Source organism: Taudactylus pleione, unplaced genomic scaffold, assembly GCF_031769625.1.
Source record: "Taudactylus pleione unplaced genomic scaffold, aTauple2 ptg000391l, whole genome shotgun sequence".
NCBI classification, from domain to species: domain Eukaryota; kingdom Metazoa; phylum Chordata; class Amphibia; order Anura; family Myobatrachidae; genus Taudactylus; species Taudactylus pleione.
Window position 1 is genome coordinate 16779510 of NW_028284792.1, and position 16411 is coordinate 16795920.

At 42.7% G+C, this 16411-nt stretch overlaps 1 protein-coding gene across 1 annotated transcript in view; it reads left to right on the top strand.

Moving 5' to 3' along the window:
* LOC148507599 (multidrug and toxin extrusion protein 2-like) overlaps positions 1-16411 on the top strand; it is a 156312-nt gene that overhangs the window by 14624 nt on the left and 125277 nt on the right. The window contains exons 2-3 of the mRNA XM_088445879.1: positions 11106-11174; positions 12719-12867. Of these exons, the coding sequence (XP_088302005.1) occupies positions 11106-11174; positions 12719-12867 (218 nt within the window). The remainder of the gene's footprint in view (positions 1-11105; positions 11175-12718; positions 12868-16411) is intronic.

Below are 16411 nucleotides of genomic sequence, written 5' to 3' on the forward strand. Positions count from 1 at the left end.
CAGGGACAAGGAGAGAAAAGTCGTTTTCTCTTATTGATAAAAGTTTAGAGGGAGTCGCATAATAGCATTAAGGTAATAACACGTGCGCCTGGTCACATCACTGTGTATGCGACTAGACACACAATTGCGTACACGTACTTCCGGTTGTGCTGCCATGTGTTTGAACAAAGCCATTGAGGTTTTCATTTTTTTCTATTACCAATATCTGGGTTAACATGTATTTTTCTGCGCTGGAAAAAAGTGTGTAACAGTGAATACTGTTGAACAAAGTTAAGGGTATCGTATGATCCTTAAGGGCTAGGTGCAAGGGTTAGCCTAGCCGCGCGGTAAGCAGCTTTACCGTTCTATACACAGTAGCAGGTGTACATGTTGTCTTTGTTGTAGAGAGGTGCATGAGAGTAGCCGACATACAAACTCTCATAGGTGTGGAAGTTGCCTTACTAAATCTTATCTGGGTGTGGAAGTTTCCTTTTTCAAATCTTATCCAGGTGTGGAAGTTGCCTTACTAAATCTTATCCAGGTGTGTGGGCGCCGCTGACTTAAATCGTCCACGGGTAAGTTAAAGTGTCTTGATTGTCTTTCACCGGCTTAAATCTTTATTGAAAAGCATAGGAGTTGTCTCAGAATGGGAGCCACGCAAACAGTAGAGATGTTAGGCAATGATGTGCTGCTAATGGAGGCGCGGATCAGATCGGCCCGTCGTATCATGCATACCAAGTATGGTACTTATGCAATAAGGTATTGTGATTTATGGTTTAATATGACGAGGAAGAGTGTTAGACCGTTTCCCAGAATTGGTAGTTTTGATAAAAATGTGTTAGACAATGTCCGGGATCACATTAATTTGTTGCGCTCCCGAGAGAAAAAGGTTAAATATTTTGAATGTTTAAAACTGTGGCAGCACGAGGGGGAAATGTGGCTGAAGAAAGTACCTGCAAACAGGCGTCGCGGGCACAGTCTCGGGCAATGCGCCGGTGATGCTAAATAGCACCGCAGATGCATCGCTTGATAGCGCGCACGCACTGCAAGGTAGCGTTGCAGAAGGTAGTACAGATGGTTCACCGCCCTATGTGGATGGGGGTGTAGGTGCAGTCAATGTAAAAAATACCCATAAAAATGTAAGAAGCAACTTGTTCATGATGCGGATGATGAGCCTATTGTAATGTCTGCCATTTCCCATGCTGTGCAGATGATAGATGCTGCATCACCACAATCACGAGTGGTGCCGCCATCTCCATCGGTAACAACAAGGGAAGTGTTAATGCCCTCTGCACCCATAGAGGAAGTTGTTCATACCATATGCAGCAGCAGTAGACTAAACCCCCAGCCAGGTAACCAGGTCAAAGGTAGCAGCGCTACCGGTCTGCATCCCATTCGGACAATAACTGTTCCAAATGGAAGTGCAGATGCAAACGGTATAGTGCCCACGAGGGAAGTAGTAATGCATTGTCCTTGGACAAGAGCAGAACTAAATTCCATCATAAATGATTTCCCCGATCCCAAAAAGGAATTAGCCAAATGTCAAAGATTTTTGAGGAATTTGGGTAGTTCACATGAACCCACTAATAAAGATTGGCGTGTGGTGTTAAGGGCCTGTCTGCCACGCAATACCGACGTGACAAAATTTATCACGGATTGTGTATTGGATGATGACTTTCCCTTAACAAACCAAGTAAACCAAGGTAACATTTCCCGCATTGTAACTCAATTGTGTATATATTTTCCAGTAGTAGTTAACTGGAACAAAATTTTCATCATTAAGCAGGAAGAGAGTGAATCTGCAGAAGATTACTGTGATCGGGCTCTGCAGGCTATCACCCAGTACACTGGGATAGAGGATATTAAAGATAGCACTCACCACAGGGGGATGATAGTTATGGTACTTGTGGACGGTATGAAAGAGAGTTTAAAAACTTGGGTTCAGACCTCACAGCCTGGCTGGTGGCCACTTACAATAGATACCCTCATAGAAACTGCCATTGAACATGATAAGAACATCTCCAAAAAGAGAGAAGCCCAGAGCAAGAAACTAATGGCTGTCAGTATACAAGCTCTGGAGGGAATGACGGTAACATCACAGCCAACAGACACACTTGCACTTGCACACACACTCACTTCTGAACAAGTATGTGCTCTCACTAACCCCACTCAACAACAAAAACAACTCTCTCCCACTAACCCGATGCAACCACAGGTCCCAGGCTATCCACCAACTTCTTATCCCCCACAATACCCTTACCCTCCCTATCCTTACCCATATCCTCGACCGTTACCCTCTGCGCAAACCTCACAACACCACATGTCTTCACCCGAAACATGAACCTGTTTTAACTGTAAACAAACAGGACACTTAAGTAAAAACTGTACAGTAAAAGGAGTAGGGATCCCACATCAGGGAAGACCTAGATATCCCCATAAGGGATATGCACAGAGGCCAGCAAATGTTCAGCAGGCACCAGCTCCAATTGTAGCCGTAAATGCTTTATTGGAGAATGGTAGCCAACGCTAGGGGTCAGGTCATACCTGTAGTCTACAGATGGTCAGGTTAACAGAAAGTACTAGGGGAGAACCGGTCATGATGATTGATGTAGCTGGTACTGAATATCCTTTTCTTGTAGACACAGGGGCGACCAGGTCGGTGATAAAATCTCCCGTTAATTTGCAGGTGACCAACGAGACAGTACCAACAATGGGTGTAACAGGTAAAGTGGAACATTATCCTTTAACAAAGTCCACAGAGGTTACTATTTGGCCGTTGCATACCAGGCATTCTTTTCTCCTGGCTGCTGCGGCTCCTACTAACCTACTGAGCAGAGACTTGTTATGTAAGATGGGATGTGTTATATATTGCACCCCTGATGGTGTATTTTTAGATATCCCAGAGAGAATGGAATACGAGGTGCGGGATATGTTAGACACTCCTCAAAGGATAATGTATCACTCTACAGTTTTAAATGAAACTCCATCACAGGTAGATGAAATGTTGTCCCTAATTCCAGATTCCCTTTGGACTAAAGATGGACAGGACACTGGATTAATGGCAAACGTAAGCCCTGTAATGGTAAATTTAAAAAGCGGAAGGCAAGTCCCAAAAATTCCCCAATACCCACTAAAACAGGAGGTAGAGTTAGGGGTGTATCCCATAATTGAGCGGTTATTGCAGTAGGGAATTTTAGTCCGTACAGCAAGTGTAGCCAACAGTCCAATTTTTCCAGTGAAGAAGGCTGGTGGGAGGGGTTATAGGCTGGTACAAGACCTTAGAGGGGTTAATAAGGTGGTAGAGAGCCAATTTCCCATAGTGCCGAATCCAGCTGTCATCCTTATGCAAATTCCACCAAATGCAACCCATTTCACTGTCATTGATCTTTGTTCTGCTTTCTTCTCTGTACCTCTTCATCCTGACTGTCAGTACCTATTTGCATTCACATACAGGGGTGTACAATACACATGGACACGATTACCCCAGGGTTTCATAGACAGCCCCAGTATCTTTTCCCAGGCATTACACAATTGTTTACAGTATTTTCAACCCACCAATGGATCTGTTCTAATTCAATATGTGGACGATTTATTGCTATGTTCTGACTCGTTTATGTCATGTTTGAATGATACTAAACTTTTGTTGCTTCATCTCTCGCAAACAGGACACAAGGTTGCTAAGGACAAACTACAGCTGTGCCAATCCAGAGTTAAATACTTGGGACACTGCCTAACCCAGGGACTGCAACATCTCACTACAGATAGAATCCAGGCTATACAAAACATGACACTGCCACGTAACCAACAGCAAATCCGTACCTTCTTGGGAATGTGTGGATATTGTAGAATGTGGATCCCAGGTTTTTCTATTTTGGCCTTACCTTTACAGGAATTAGTCTCTTCCTCAAAGCCCGATTGTGTCATACACACTGAGGAATCAGAGCAGGCTTTCCTTAATCTTAAGGATAGTCTGACAAAAGCTCCTGCATTGGGAATACCCGATTATGAAAAACCTTTTGATTTGTATTGTACGGAAGCTGATGGTTGTGCTGCAGGTGTCCTTACACAAAAACATGGGGATGCCAGTAGGCCCGTAGCATATATGACAGTGCACAATTGGACACTGTGGCGAGATCACTCCAAAAGTGTTTGAGAAGTGTAGCAGCAACGGCTCTATTGGTCAGCAAAAGTGAGGATGTGGTATTGGGCCATGATATGATTGTTTATACCCCACATGCTGTGTCTGCCCTGTTGAACTCTGCCCAAACCAGACACGTATCCTCAGCTAGATTCACCAAATGGGAACTAGCTCTAATAGCACCCTCAAACATCACTATAAAGTGGTGTAATACGTTAAATCCAGCAACGTACTTACCGTATGTGCATAAGAATGCACAAAGGGTGGAGGATGAGTCTCTGGTAGAAAGTGAGTTTTGCAAAGGTATTGATACGCATGATTGTATAGATTATCTTAACCAGACCTTTACCGCTAGACCTGACATACGTGACATACCTTTAGAGAATGCAGATGTGACATTTTACATGGATAGGAGTTGCCATAGACAAACGGATACAGGTGAGTTATGTACAGGTTATGCTGTTGTAGATAACAGAGACATCATAGAAGCTGAACCTCTTGGTCCTCCTCACTCAGCCCAAGTGGCGGAGTTAGTAGCACTGAGAAGAGCATGTGAATTGGCAGCAGGCAAATCTGCCAACATTTACACTGACTCTAGGTATGTGTTCGGGGTGGTTCACGATTTCGGAGCTCTATGGCATCTGAGAAATTTTTTGACAGCAGCGGGCACACCAGTCGCTCATTCTAGACACATAAAAGAATTATTAAAAGCAATTCAGTTGCCCAAAATGGTAGCAGTAATAAAGTGTAAAGCCCACACATGTGAGGAAGATCCGGTATCATTGGGCAACAACAGGGCGGATGAAGCTGCCAAGTGGGCAGCAGGTTTAAAAACAAATGTACCCATAGAACAAGTAATGGTTTTCCAAACAGTTGACATGCAGAAATTAATTGAGATGCAAAATTTGTGTTCTACCCAAGAGAAAGCAACCTGGAAGTCTAAGGGATGTGGGCAAGAGCCCTCTGGACTCTGGAGGGACGGACAAGGTAAGCCAGTGGCACCTAAGGTGTATTACCCAAGCCTGGCAGAGGCAGCGCACGGACTGATTCACTTGGGAAAACAGGGTATGTGCAAGTTGGTGAGGGCATACTGGTGCGCACCAGGTTTTTCTTCACAAGCAGAGAAGATAGCAATGTCCTGTCTGACCTGCTTGAGAAAGAACATACGGAAAGCGGTCCCTACCGAACCGTCCCACATTCCACCGACTGATGGACCTTTCCAGGTGATACAAATTGATTTCATCCAATTACCACCCTGCAGGAACCTTAAGTATGTATTAGTGTGCACAGACGTATTTTCTAACTGGGTTGAGGCCTACCCAGTGGCCACTAATACTGCTGCATTTACTGCCAAGAAAATAGTTCAGGAATTTGTATGTAGGTAGGGTATCCCTAGAATCATCGAGAGTGATAGGGGTACCCATTTCAAAGGTGATGTTTTTCAAAATATGTGTAAGCGGATGGGTATTAATAGCCGACTTCACACCCCCTACCGACTGCAAGCCAGTGCCAAGGTAGAGAGGATGAACGGGACTAAAAATAAGATAAGTAAAATCATGGCAGAGACTGGACTAGGATGGCCAGAAGCGTTACCTTTGGTCCTACATAGCATAAGGACCACTCCTAGACCTCCTCTGAATCTGTCCCCATTTGAAATATTGTTCGGTAGACAACCTCATTTGATTATAAGTACACAGGAAGATCTAAAGGGTAACAACGAGGTAACTGTGAAGTATCTTATATCAATGAGTAAGCAGTTAAAGCAACAGCAGCAGAAACTGAAATTGTTGTCTAATGATATGCCTGAAACTAACTGTCATGATGTTGAACCAGGAGAATATGTAATGATCAGAAATTTCTTGCGTTCAGGTTGTTTGACTGATCGGTGGGAAGGTCCGTACCAGGTGCTGCTGACGAGTACTACATCTTTGAATGTGGCCGAGAGAGATACCTGGGTCCATTCCACTCACTGCAAAAAGGTCAATCAACCGGTGAAGAAACAAGTCGGAGACAAAGCTGATAGCGTGGATCTGTGCTCGCGAGCTTGTTCCGGGAGGATTGAAAAGGTCGTAGTAAGATACCTGAACTGAGAGATATTCGCAGGTCTTGTTGTGACAATGGACGGGCCTGCTGTGTTCATTTTCATATTCTCTTTTAGAGTGTTCACCATCCTGTTCAGTCCGGGGATATCTAGTGTCTGTGATGGGGGACCGATTGAGGAAACGGGAGCTGATGGCAGTGCTGATGGAGTGGAATCAGGAGGAGTGCAATGCCAATCAGGGAAGTGTCTTTCCAATCTTAGTAATGTTATTGTTAAAAGAGCTGTCATTCTGGATACTCGGGGAAGGTGTGGAGGGTTATCGTCTGAAGATTCCTGTATTTCTGAGCTTTGTGGGTCCCTAGTTGATGAGAACTGTATCCAACGGTGCCAACCTAAATATAATCCGTACTGGGGTGGGTATCCTCTAGAGGATTATCATAGCATGGTGGGCAAAGTGTTAAATCAAACTGATTGCTGGGTGTGTTCACATGTGCCCCAGGGGCAGCATGATGTAGGGTTGGTGCCATTTCCGCTGAATATCATGGAAATTTTAGAATTACAAAAAGGGAAAACATTGGATGGAAAATTCCTCTCATCCAAACCACCTCATTTCATACTCTATCAATTCCAAGTAGATAGATCACTTTTGTGTTTAAACATAACCAACCCCAATAAACCCGGGAGTTGGGAAGTGACGGGGATTAATCAGTCGATGACCTTCTCACAAAGAGCTGATAATGAGTCCATAAACCATGATTTATTGCGCTCCATTAAGTCTGGTGGGAAACATTTTAGGTATCGGTATACATTGAGTTCCACCAAATAAATTATTGGTAAGGTGCCAAATGGTTATTGTGCTAACATAATACATTCAGAAACTTGCATGTATCAGATGGAAGAACCAGAAATAGGATTATTTGCAAGGGAAATGTGCTTAATGATAATGATGCATACCATTCCTTATGTTCTCCCTGATAATGTATATTTCATCTGTGGAAGAAAAGCATATAAATGGATCTCCCCGAGTTCCAAAGGTTTGTGTTACCTGGGAAGAGTAGTCCCAGAAGTTATGACCCTCACACATGTTGAAATGCTGGGTATACATAAAAACACACCGTCACCATATCTTCACACACAATATGAACACAGAGGCAAAAGAAATATGGTACCTGGTGATATACATAAAGCCACTCATTTAATCAGTGAGACAACTGGCTTTCAAGTTCTGGTCACATTGGACCCCACCAGGATTGCTCGGGGTACATTAAATTTTAGATATATCCAGGAACTTGCTAAATTAATAGATAATATCACCGAGATGTACGATGACACATTCAGGTATACAGGGAGAGAATTGCAAGCGTACAAGAAAGAACTGGTGCAACACAGGCTAGTGTTGAATTATTTAACTGCTGTTACTGGAGTGTATTGCATAACATTGGCCACCCAATTTGGAGTAAAATGTTGCACCAATGATACCAGCGACCCTAAGGAGGTGATAGACTGGAAGATGGATGAAATTCTGCAGCTAAAGTGGGAATTTCGCAAGAACCATAACACTTCAGTGGCTGAAGTAGGGGAAAAGATAGAAGGATGGGTGTCATGGCTGAACCCAGTAAAATGGTTCTCAGGTCTAGGGGAATGGGTCCAGGAAGTGATCGCTAGCATAGGCAAATTCTTAATCCTTATACTGATTGTCATCATAATAATTGGCATATGCGTCCGGTATGTTCCTATTGTGTTGAAGTGTGGAAATTGTAAAAACAGAGTGAAACGAAAGAATGAAACTATGATGGTGGTCAGTAATGACAATATGTATACTGAGGTAAATATAGAACTGCATTACAACCCTGAACTAGGAAATACAATCATTTGATGTATTATATTTAGACATGCATAGAATGTATTATTGAAATGTTATTCATAGAACACCTCAGATAATGTAAAGTCTCAATTCCCCTTCAAGAATCTCCTTATAGGATAGGTGCATCCCCACATCTTTCCCATGATCCCTTAAGGATCCGCGGTGTGCATATAAGGGCAGTTTTATGTCCCTCCCGGAGACGCATTATCTGAATGGTTCAAATTACCACACTGTGTCATACCATAATAACATTGAATGGTATATTCTCATGCATGGCTAAACAGATTCAGAATAGGTTGTGATAGCGCTTGATTGGCTATCAAAGGGTAGACTGTCGAAACCGAATAATTGGGTAAGACAGAATCTGTTTGGCAGTCAGGAAAACCTGCACGACGCCATCTTGTGAATGGCAGCAAGACTCCATTTTAGAAAAGAAAGCTTACACAAGCACCATTTTGTCAAAAATACATAGTACACAATCCACAGTGCAAAATTGATAAAAGTAGCAATATTGCTACTCACAACGCAAAGTTGCTAAAAAGTAGCACGAACAGCTTTTTAACAATCTTACCCTAACACCTACCGACGGTGTTTAGCAGACATAAAATAACTTTGCAACACATTAAAATCACCACAGACTTATATTTGAGCAGTAGCAAAGTAGTGGTGTTTTCCCTGCATTCACATTAACACATACGCGATGTAGCAAAAAGTAGCAACTTAGTGGTGTTTTCCCTGCACTTCATGTTAAACATAGGACAACTTAAAATAGCGATTTAGACGCACAGCCAGCTTTTTAGTGACCTTTCCCAAACCCATACTGGCATGCTCACACACATACACAGAAGCCTTTCCAACTTAGTGCTGGTTGCTAAGTGCCCCACAGACCCTCAAACGCACAATGCAATTTAGTCTCATTTCTCCCCGCATACACATTTAAAAGCAATGGTCCCGCAGCACAAAAGGAATGATTATTACTTGGTTTAATAGCAATGTCAGCATATAAAGAAATGAATGTTTTCTGTAACTATGGCTTAGTAAATGACAATTGGACCGTGTTTGGTGCCGTACTGATCTACTCTGTTCCCACAGCGTTCCGGTGGCATCGGTGAGAAGATCAGAACATGCGGCTATGAAATATGAATGTTAGAGAGAATAACTTCTTGAAATGTTGTATGCCATAGTTAGATGCAGCGGGAAGGTGAACACAATCAGGCTGTTAGAGGCTGGGTTGTGTCTTTGCACTGACCTATGAATTGTACCGTAATGGAAAAAGCAAGAAGAGGAACCAATGAGAACCTGCCAACGTATTCTATTGTATTGCTTATCCCAGTACGGGTATATATGTGAGTGCTCTGAATCAAGATGCCAGTCTGCGGTGTTCTTGTTATGCTGTTCGACGGAGGTCTCATTATTGATGCCGGTATCTGGTCCCAGAGTGCACGCGTATGTATTGACTGTACCTTATGACCTAATGTTTGTACAATTTATTTTGCGCTCATTGTTAGATCATAGCATGGTAACATCTGTACTTTTACCTGAATAATAATCTTTAGCACGTTGGACCGCTATTCAACTGTCTTAGAGTTTTATTAATGGTATAATTAAACACAGTGCTAATTAGCGACATCTTGTGGTTTCAGAAGGTATAGGCAGGTTTTGTCTTAGAGGTTCTAGGCAGGTGAATCTTAGAGGTTTATAGGCAGGAATGTACTAAAGGTTTATTTACGATTCAACAGCGTGATTTCCGGTAGCGTGATATCAGTCATGAGCCCCCATCTATGAATACCATTTTTCTTAATAATAAGCTGCATTATTGCATACATGAATACCCAGAGCTACAAAGGTTAACATTTTTACCTATAAAATCTTTTTTTATGGTATGTGATTCACACACATGATATAATGGGAACTACTAATATATATCACATTTAGTGTAGACCCATTAATACTAGGAGTGTTGACCAACTATATACTAACATAATATACCTGCTGTGTGGGATTAAACCTTATAGCTAAGAGACTCAGAACTACAACATATATTTGTGTATACTGCATAGCTAACAAATATTTACTATAAGCATTGCATGGCAATACATAAGGATAAGACATCTAAGCATATGAAGAGAAGACACTGTATCAGTTTGGAATTCTGACTATACACATTTTTAGTCACTGCATTGTTTTATACAACTTGCTACTTCCTTCTAGGAGCTGATGAAGGCATTTAGCCTTAAGAAATAATTATTTGCAACATAAATAACAGAATAAACTATAATAAGTAATGAACCACTGTGTTACTACACTGATCATATTGAAAGAATGACAATTTGACAACGGTTTTGTTTTGCATATTTTATTGTACACGTTAATTTTCATCTCTTTTGAACAATTCTATATTTTTATATTTCACTATCTTAACAAATTTAATACAGTGAGATATTTGAATGCATACCTATTAAAAATATTACATTTGAAATTACCAACGTAGGTCCCAGTGCACCCATTAAAACTGTGATTTCTATAATGTTTAAGTAGTGGGTAGCACCTCAGCAAGCTATATATTTAATCTGTAGATACAGATGAACTGAGTAACAGCTAATTGGAGAGAGGACAAACAAAACTGTAAACTATAAATTACATAATAGATGGCTGGTGAGGGATTGGTGCTCTATTTGTAACATCTATTAAAATTCATCTGATGCAACTGTGGTAGATTCTGTTTAAAAAAACTTTAGATGTGTTTTTTACTATTGGTAGAATTATATATGTAGTGATACATTTGCTGATTCAATAGCTGCACTTCGTTACTAGCTCATGTACAATTTTCGGGAATGGCTTACAGGTACATGGATGATTTTGATGACCATAATTTCCTATCCAGTATACAACACTTTGGCAGCTAAGTAATGCACCTCTTTGTCAGGGGAAGAGTATTCTCCAAACATTTTATCTAGGAGTGATTTACAGTAATAGGCTAGCACTTCAGTTTCTGGTTGGAAAACTTGTTAAAAAAAACCCATGTGCTAAAATCTATAAAATGATATCACAATCTCATATCTATGTTTTTTTTTTCTTCACAGGTAATAAATGTGACTGGCATATCAATTGGTTTAGGCATGACCTCCGCATGTGATACACTCATGTCCCAGGTACAAAAGAAGATAATGGTCTATATATTGTGCACATGCTTTTTAAAAATGTTTAATCAAAAACACTCTCCAATGCTCCAGTTAGTGCTGTCTACAGTACCCGGTACAAACAGTAACACGTCACCTTATGACAATATGCAAAACAATAATGGTGTCAGTATGTGTGGTGTGACAAAACCATTCAGAGACATAAAATAAAGGGGTCAATCCTGTTAGGTGCGAAGGGTGTGATGTGCCTTTACAATGGCATTTAAACGTCAGCAACGGCACCGCTTCTCGCACCCTTCGCTACCCGACTCAAGCCTGGATCCGCATAATTTTGTTCGGAGCCCTATGGAGCTGCGAGCAATATTAGGCGAATCTGGGTTGGCGTAAAGTGCGGCCACTGCTGCCATGACTCGCACCGGCGAGATCATAGCGGCTAATAGGATTGAGCCCAAAGATGGTAACTTAAAAAAAAATATTAAGTCCGGGATGTACTAAGGTTGCGCAGGGACACCAAGAGAGGGGGGGAGCAGGTACTAATTACCGGGGCTTGTTAGGAACAGGCTTTCCTTCCCCATATGCATGACTCAGAGCCTTTAGATACATGGCCTACGACACTCCCATGACACTCCCACTAGACAGAGTGATTCCAGGCACTCTCATTGTTCCACTCATTTGCAGCTCCTAAATGCCCTATTTCACAGAAAGACAAATCCAGTCAAGTTCTGTATGACTAAGAAGGGGACGGAGATACACAAAGATGTGTAAAGTCATGTCTGCACATGCGCTATATGGAAATAGTCACCATTTGTGTCAGTGAAAAAAGATCCGTCCGAATCAGAAACAGTCCCTTATTTCCCAACTGGTATGCAGTCGGGAAGCCGGCGGACGTAATCCCGACAGCCGGCTTCCCGACCGCTTTATCCCGGAGAGGGTTAAATGACAGGCGTCTAAATCTAGACATCTGTCATTTTACCGACGCTGGGAGACCGGCGCCCGGCATCCTGATCGAAGTGATGCCGAGCGGCGGGGGGGACGGTTAGGTTTAGGGCTCCCAGGGGGGGGGACTTAGGGTTAGGCACAGCCCCGGGAGGTTAGGGTTAGGCTAGGGGAAGGAAGGGTTAGGGTTAGGCACCCCGGGGAGGAATTAGGGTTAGGCACCTCCCCAGAGGACAGGTTTGGGCGGTGGGGAAGGGGGGGTTAGGTTTAGGCACTTAGAGGGGGGATTAGGGTTAGGCACTGTGGGGAAGGTTAGGGTTAGGCACCCCTAAGTAGTGTTAGGGTTAGGGGAGGGTTAGGTTAGTAAATACTTACCTGGGGACGAACGGGATTTTCACCGATGTCGGGCAGCCGCTGTCGAGATTTGAACTGCCGGACTTGCGTCGTGCGGTAATTCATACCGATTCCTTCCCAACTAGATTATTAAAAATTGATGGTAAAAGTGACTTTCAGCCATGACTAAAGTGACTAAAAAGAATCCTGTTTGCAGCTTTCAGCTTCCAGATCAAAGATAGAAATTATATTAATATTCTCAATTTATTATTTACCTCTTCTTCTAGACATATGGAGGAAAAAATTTGAAGCGAGTGGGAACAATATTACAAAGAGGGATTCTCATCCTAATGCTGTGTTGTTTGCCATGCTGGGCTGTCTTCATTAACACAGAACAGGTGCTGCTGCTCTTCAAACAGAACCCAGAAATTGCAAGGTAATTCTATATTATAAAACCAATTAATGGTAGCAATAAGAAGAATAAAATGTGTTTGTTACTGTTTTGATTGAAAACTTTATCAATTAGAAATAGTCAAGCTGAAATAAATTTGTGTGTCTTGTGCACTCATTAAACAAGCCCACATCTGTATTAAAACAAAAAATACTGTACATACAGTACTATTTACTATGAAATATATACATCCTAATGTGTAAACATAATTTTAAGCTGCACTGCTACCTATGGAGGGAGTCTTTTTTAAGTTATTGGGGCCAAAACACTGAAAGCTGCTCCCTCCTTTTATGTGCATTATAGTTAATAAAGGGCCTGATTCATCAAGGATCGCTTTTGCTAAAGCGTACGCAGATGGCCGATTGTTGAGTACTGCACATGCGTATGCATCGCCGTGCGTGTAGGCACCACTGCGATCGCACTGCATGCACGGAGACCGCGCAAATCCAACTCAGAGAGATTGACAGGCAGTGAGCACTTGGGGTTGGTGACGGGTGGGGGGTGGCGGTTGGTTGGAGAAATACAGGTGTGCCTGACCGCTGCATGGGCGTGCATAAATTAGCTATTGCGATTGCATACGCATTTTGAGTACTCACTGTGTGCAACGAGGTTAGCAATTCTAACTAAGGTCAGGGCTGCTGTAATTCTGTGTGAGGGGCCGATGGTATTCGATGTTACCGATGTTTATTAACATTTGCAAGGTATTACAGATGTGAGATAGCGGTGGTGGGAGGCAGTGGGCGTCTCTTTGCTGGCAGTGCGATGGTATTGCGATTGCAATCATTAGCATATTTTCGCAACAGATCTGCGTGCGATTATGGAGCTGTGGACACAATAGCGATCCTTGATTAATTAGGCCCTAAGTACGTTTAATGTACAGTGAACAATTCAAAACATAAGTGCAATCAGCAGGGCCGTAGCTAGGGTAGTGTGGCCGGTGTCATCACACAGGGCACCACAGGTCAGGGGACGCTGTTTGGGCCTGTCAAATTTCTGTTTATTATCATTCTCACTTATAACTTCCTCTTATTTCATCCCCAGCATCTCCTGGCCTCCCCTATCTCTTCCCTGGCCCTTCTCCATGAGGCAATTCCCCTTTTTTGGGTACATTATGTCCCTTTGAAAAATGAGGGGGGCGCCAATGCTCTTTCTGGCACAGGGCACCAAAAAGTCTAGTTACAGCTCTGGAAATCAGTTTGAACATAATGAATTTTAAAATAAAATACTCATTCAAATCTATAAAATGAGTAATTGAGGTTTACAAAGACTCTCTAAAAGTAATTGTTAGAGCAGTGGTTCCCAAACTTTGCTGAGTCACTGCACCCTAGAGTTTTAGCATTTTTTTTCATGGCACCCCTATGCCAAAAGATTTATATTGATAATTTCAGCAAAAATTATGAAATCATGTAAATTGTGCTTACCTGTCATCCTTAGGTTCACTTATGTGGAGGTGGACAGAGGGTTGCGCTTTAGTTTGACAACAGATTTTATGAATGGCAGCCACCAACACTGGTTTTGCCTAACACATTGACCATAAATAAATTGATTTGGTCCCATACTACTAATCTGTGGCAACCCTGCAAGTGCCCTCGTAGGCTGAACCCCCTTTTTAGTCACTCCGGGGGTCGGACTGCCCCTGTGGACCACTCCGTGTGCAGTGCCGGCTCTCACATTGTGTCAGGAACCGAGTGCTGCATGTAATGCTATAGTGCAGCACCCGGCTCCTGTCACTGGTGCGCCCTGCACCCCCTGCGTGACGCCTCTGTCCACACTGCCAGCCTGCCACCTTGCATACCCTAACACACCCACGCCACCAGCCTGCCAACTTGTTCCCCTAAAACACCCACACCACCAGCCTGCCACCTTGTATCGCCTAACACACCCACAGCACGACCAGCCTGCCACCTTGTATGCACCTTGTGATGCATTCTGGGGCTTTGATGTAGTGGGTAATGCCATCTTCTGATGGGTTTCCTCTATTGAAGCATATGGGCTTCTCACCACCGAGTGCTTTGAGAGGGATCCAATCAGATCCCTCCCATCACCCCCTGGTCTCCTCGTCCCACACAGACCCCCCTGTGGGGGCAGCTCCACAATCCGAGTTACTGGGGGAGGAGTGGGGAAGTGTCGTCAGAGGCAGTGAAGGAGCAGCAGGCACGGGGTCGACACATTCCCCTTCAGCTCTGCGGGGCCACATGTAAAAGAAAAGGTTTTGAATTTTTTTTTAAATGTCTCCAGGCAACAGGAAGCCCCAAAGGCACATTGTCCCACCAGGAATCTTCCCGGTGAGGTCTATGGTCAATCCGCCCCTGCATGGAGGCAGTGCAGACATTTTTTTGCATGGTCTCCGTGGCTACAGCTTGTCTGTGGAATGTTTTGGGAGAGGGTGTGACTGGGAGGACCAATCAGAAGTGGCAAGTACAGACAGTACTGCTCCCCCTTTATGTAGCATTTTCAAGTGATGAACAAAAGTGTAGGAGGCTGATTCTGATTTGAGAGCAAAGCAAAAAAAAAGCAAGTAAGTTTGCACACGATGTTGCAAGTAGAGCAAATGCATTTGTTTTTTTTAGAAAGTAGGGTAAATACTGGCAGCTTTGCATGTAGCCCATAAATGCTGGGCAGCTTTATTTTTCACTGCAATCTACTGTAGATTTAAGTTTGGACACACCCCTTTCAATTCTATCTCTCTGCACATGTAGCTCTCCCCTACCTGCTGTGCACCTGTATCTGTTTCATTTGAAAATAAATCATTGGAAATCATCATATACTAGAGGTAGTTTCCTTCCATAGCATGTCACTGTACTCTAAGGCAACGATAGGGGGGCTGCAACCAAGCGCTAACTAGAGGAAAGGAATGGTTACAGTCAGAAAATTCCCAATCGCTAACTAAATAATACAGGGGTTTGGGTCTGCGCATCCAGTTGTGTGTGTATTAATGTTTAAAAGGAAGTGTAAATACACAGATTTAGAATGTAAAAATAAACTATTTATTTATTAGTCACAATGGTCAAACTAAACAAGGTATACATTGATTAGAAATGAAGGCAATTCAAATTTATTCATATACCTCGCAAACATGGGTATATGGTTACATTTGCATTACCCTACCTTTTACCACATTGTTTTTACAGCGTGGCCCAGGTTATTTCAATGAATGGAGCCAGAGATGTCACTAAATACAGTAAACCAACTTACACAGAAATTCACAATAATTCATATCAATAAAACATGATGATGATAGTGCTGATTTAAAGCATATGTGAAAGCAGCACCTATGAGCGCCGCGGTAAAGTGGCCATGTACTGCTACATCTGAGAGGCGTGTCATAATACTTACTATACATCCAAATGTAAACGAGCCCCAAAGCAGTCAGTAAGATCTACTTGTTGATGAAAATACACTGATAGTTTCCAGAAAATGCTTGTAGCCATAGGGATCATTGTGCCTTATAACCAATGCAGGGAAATTACACTAATGATCACATTTGAATGTATATATCTGGTTTTTAGATATATAACAGGTTCATAAT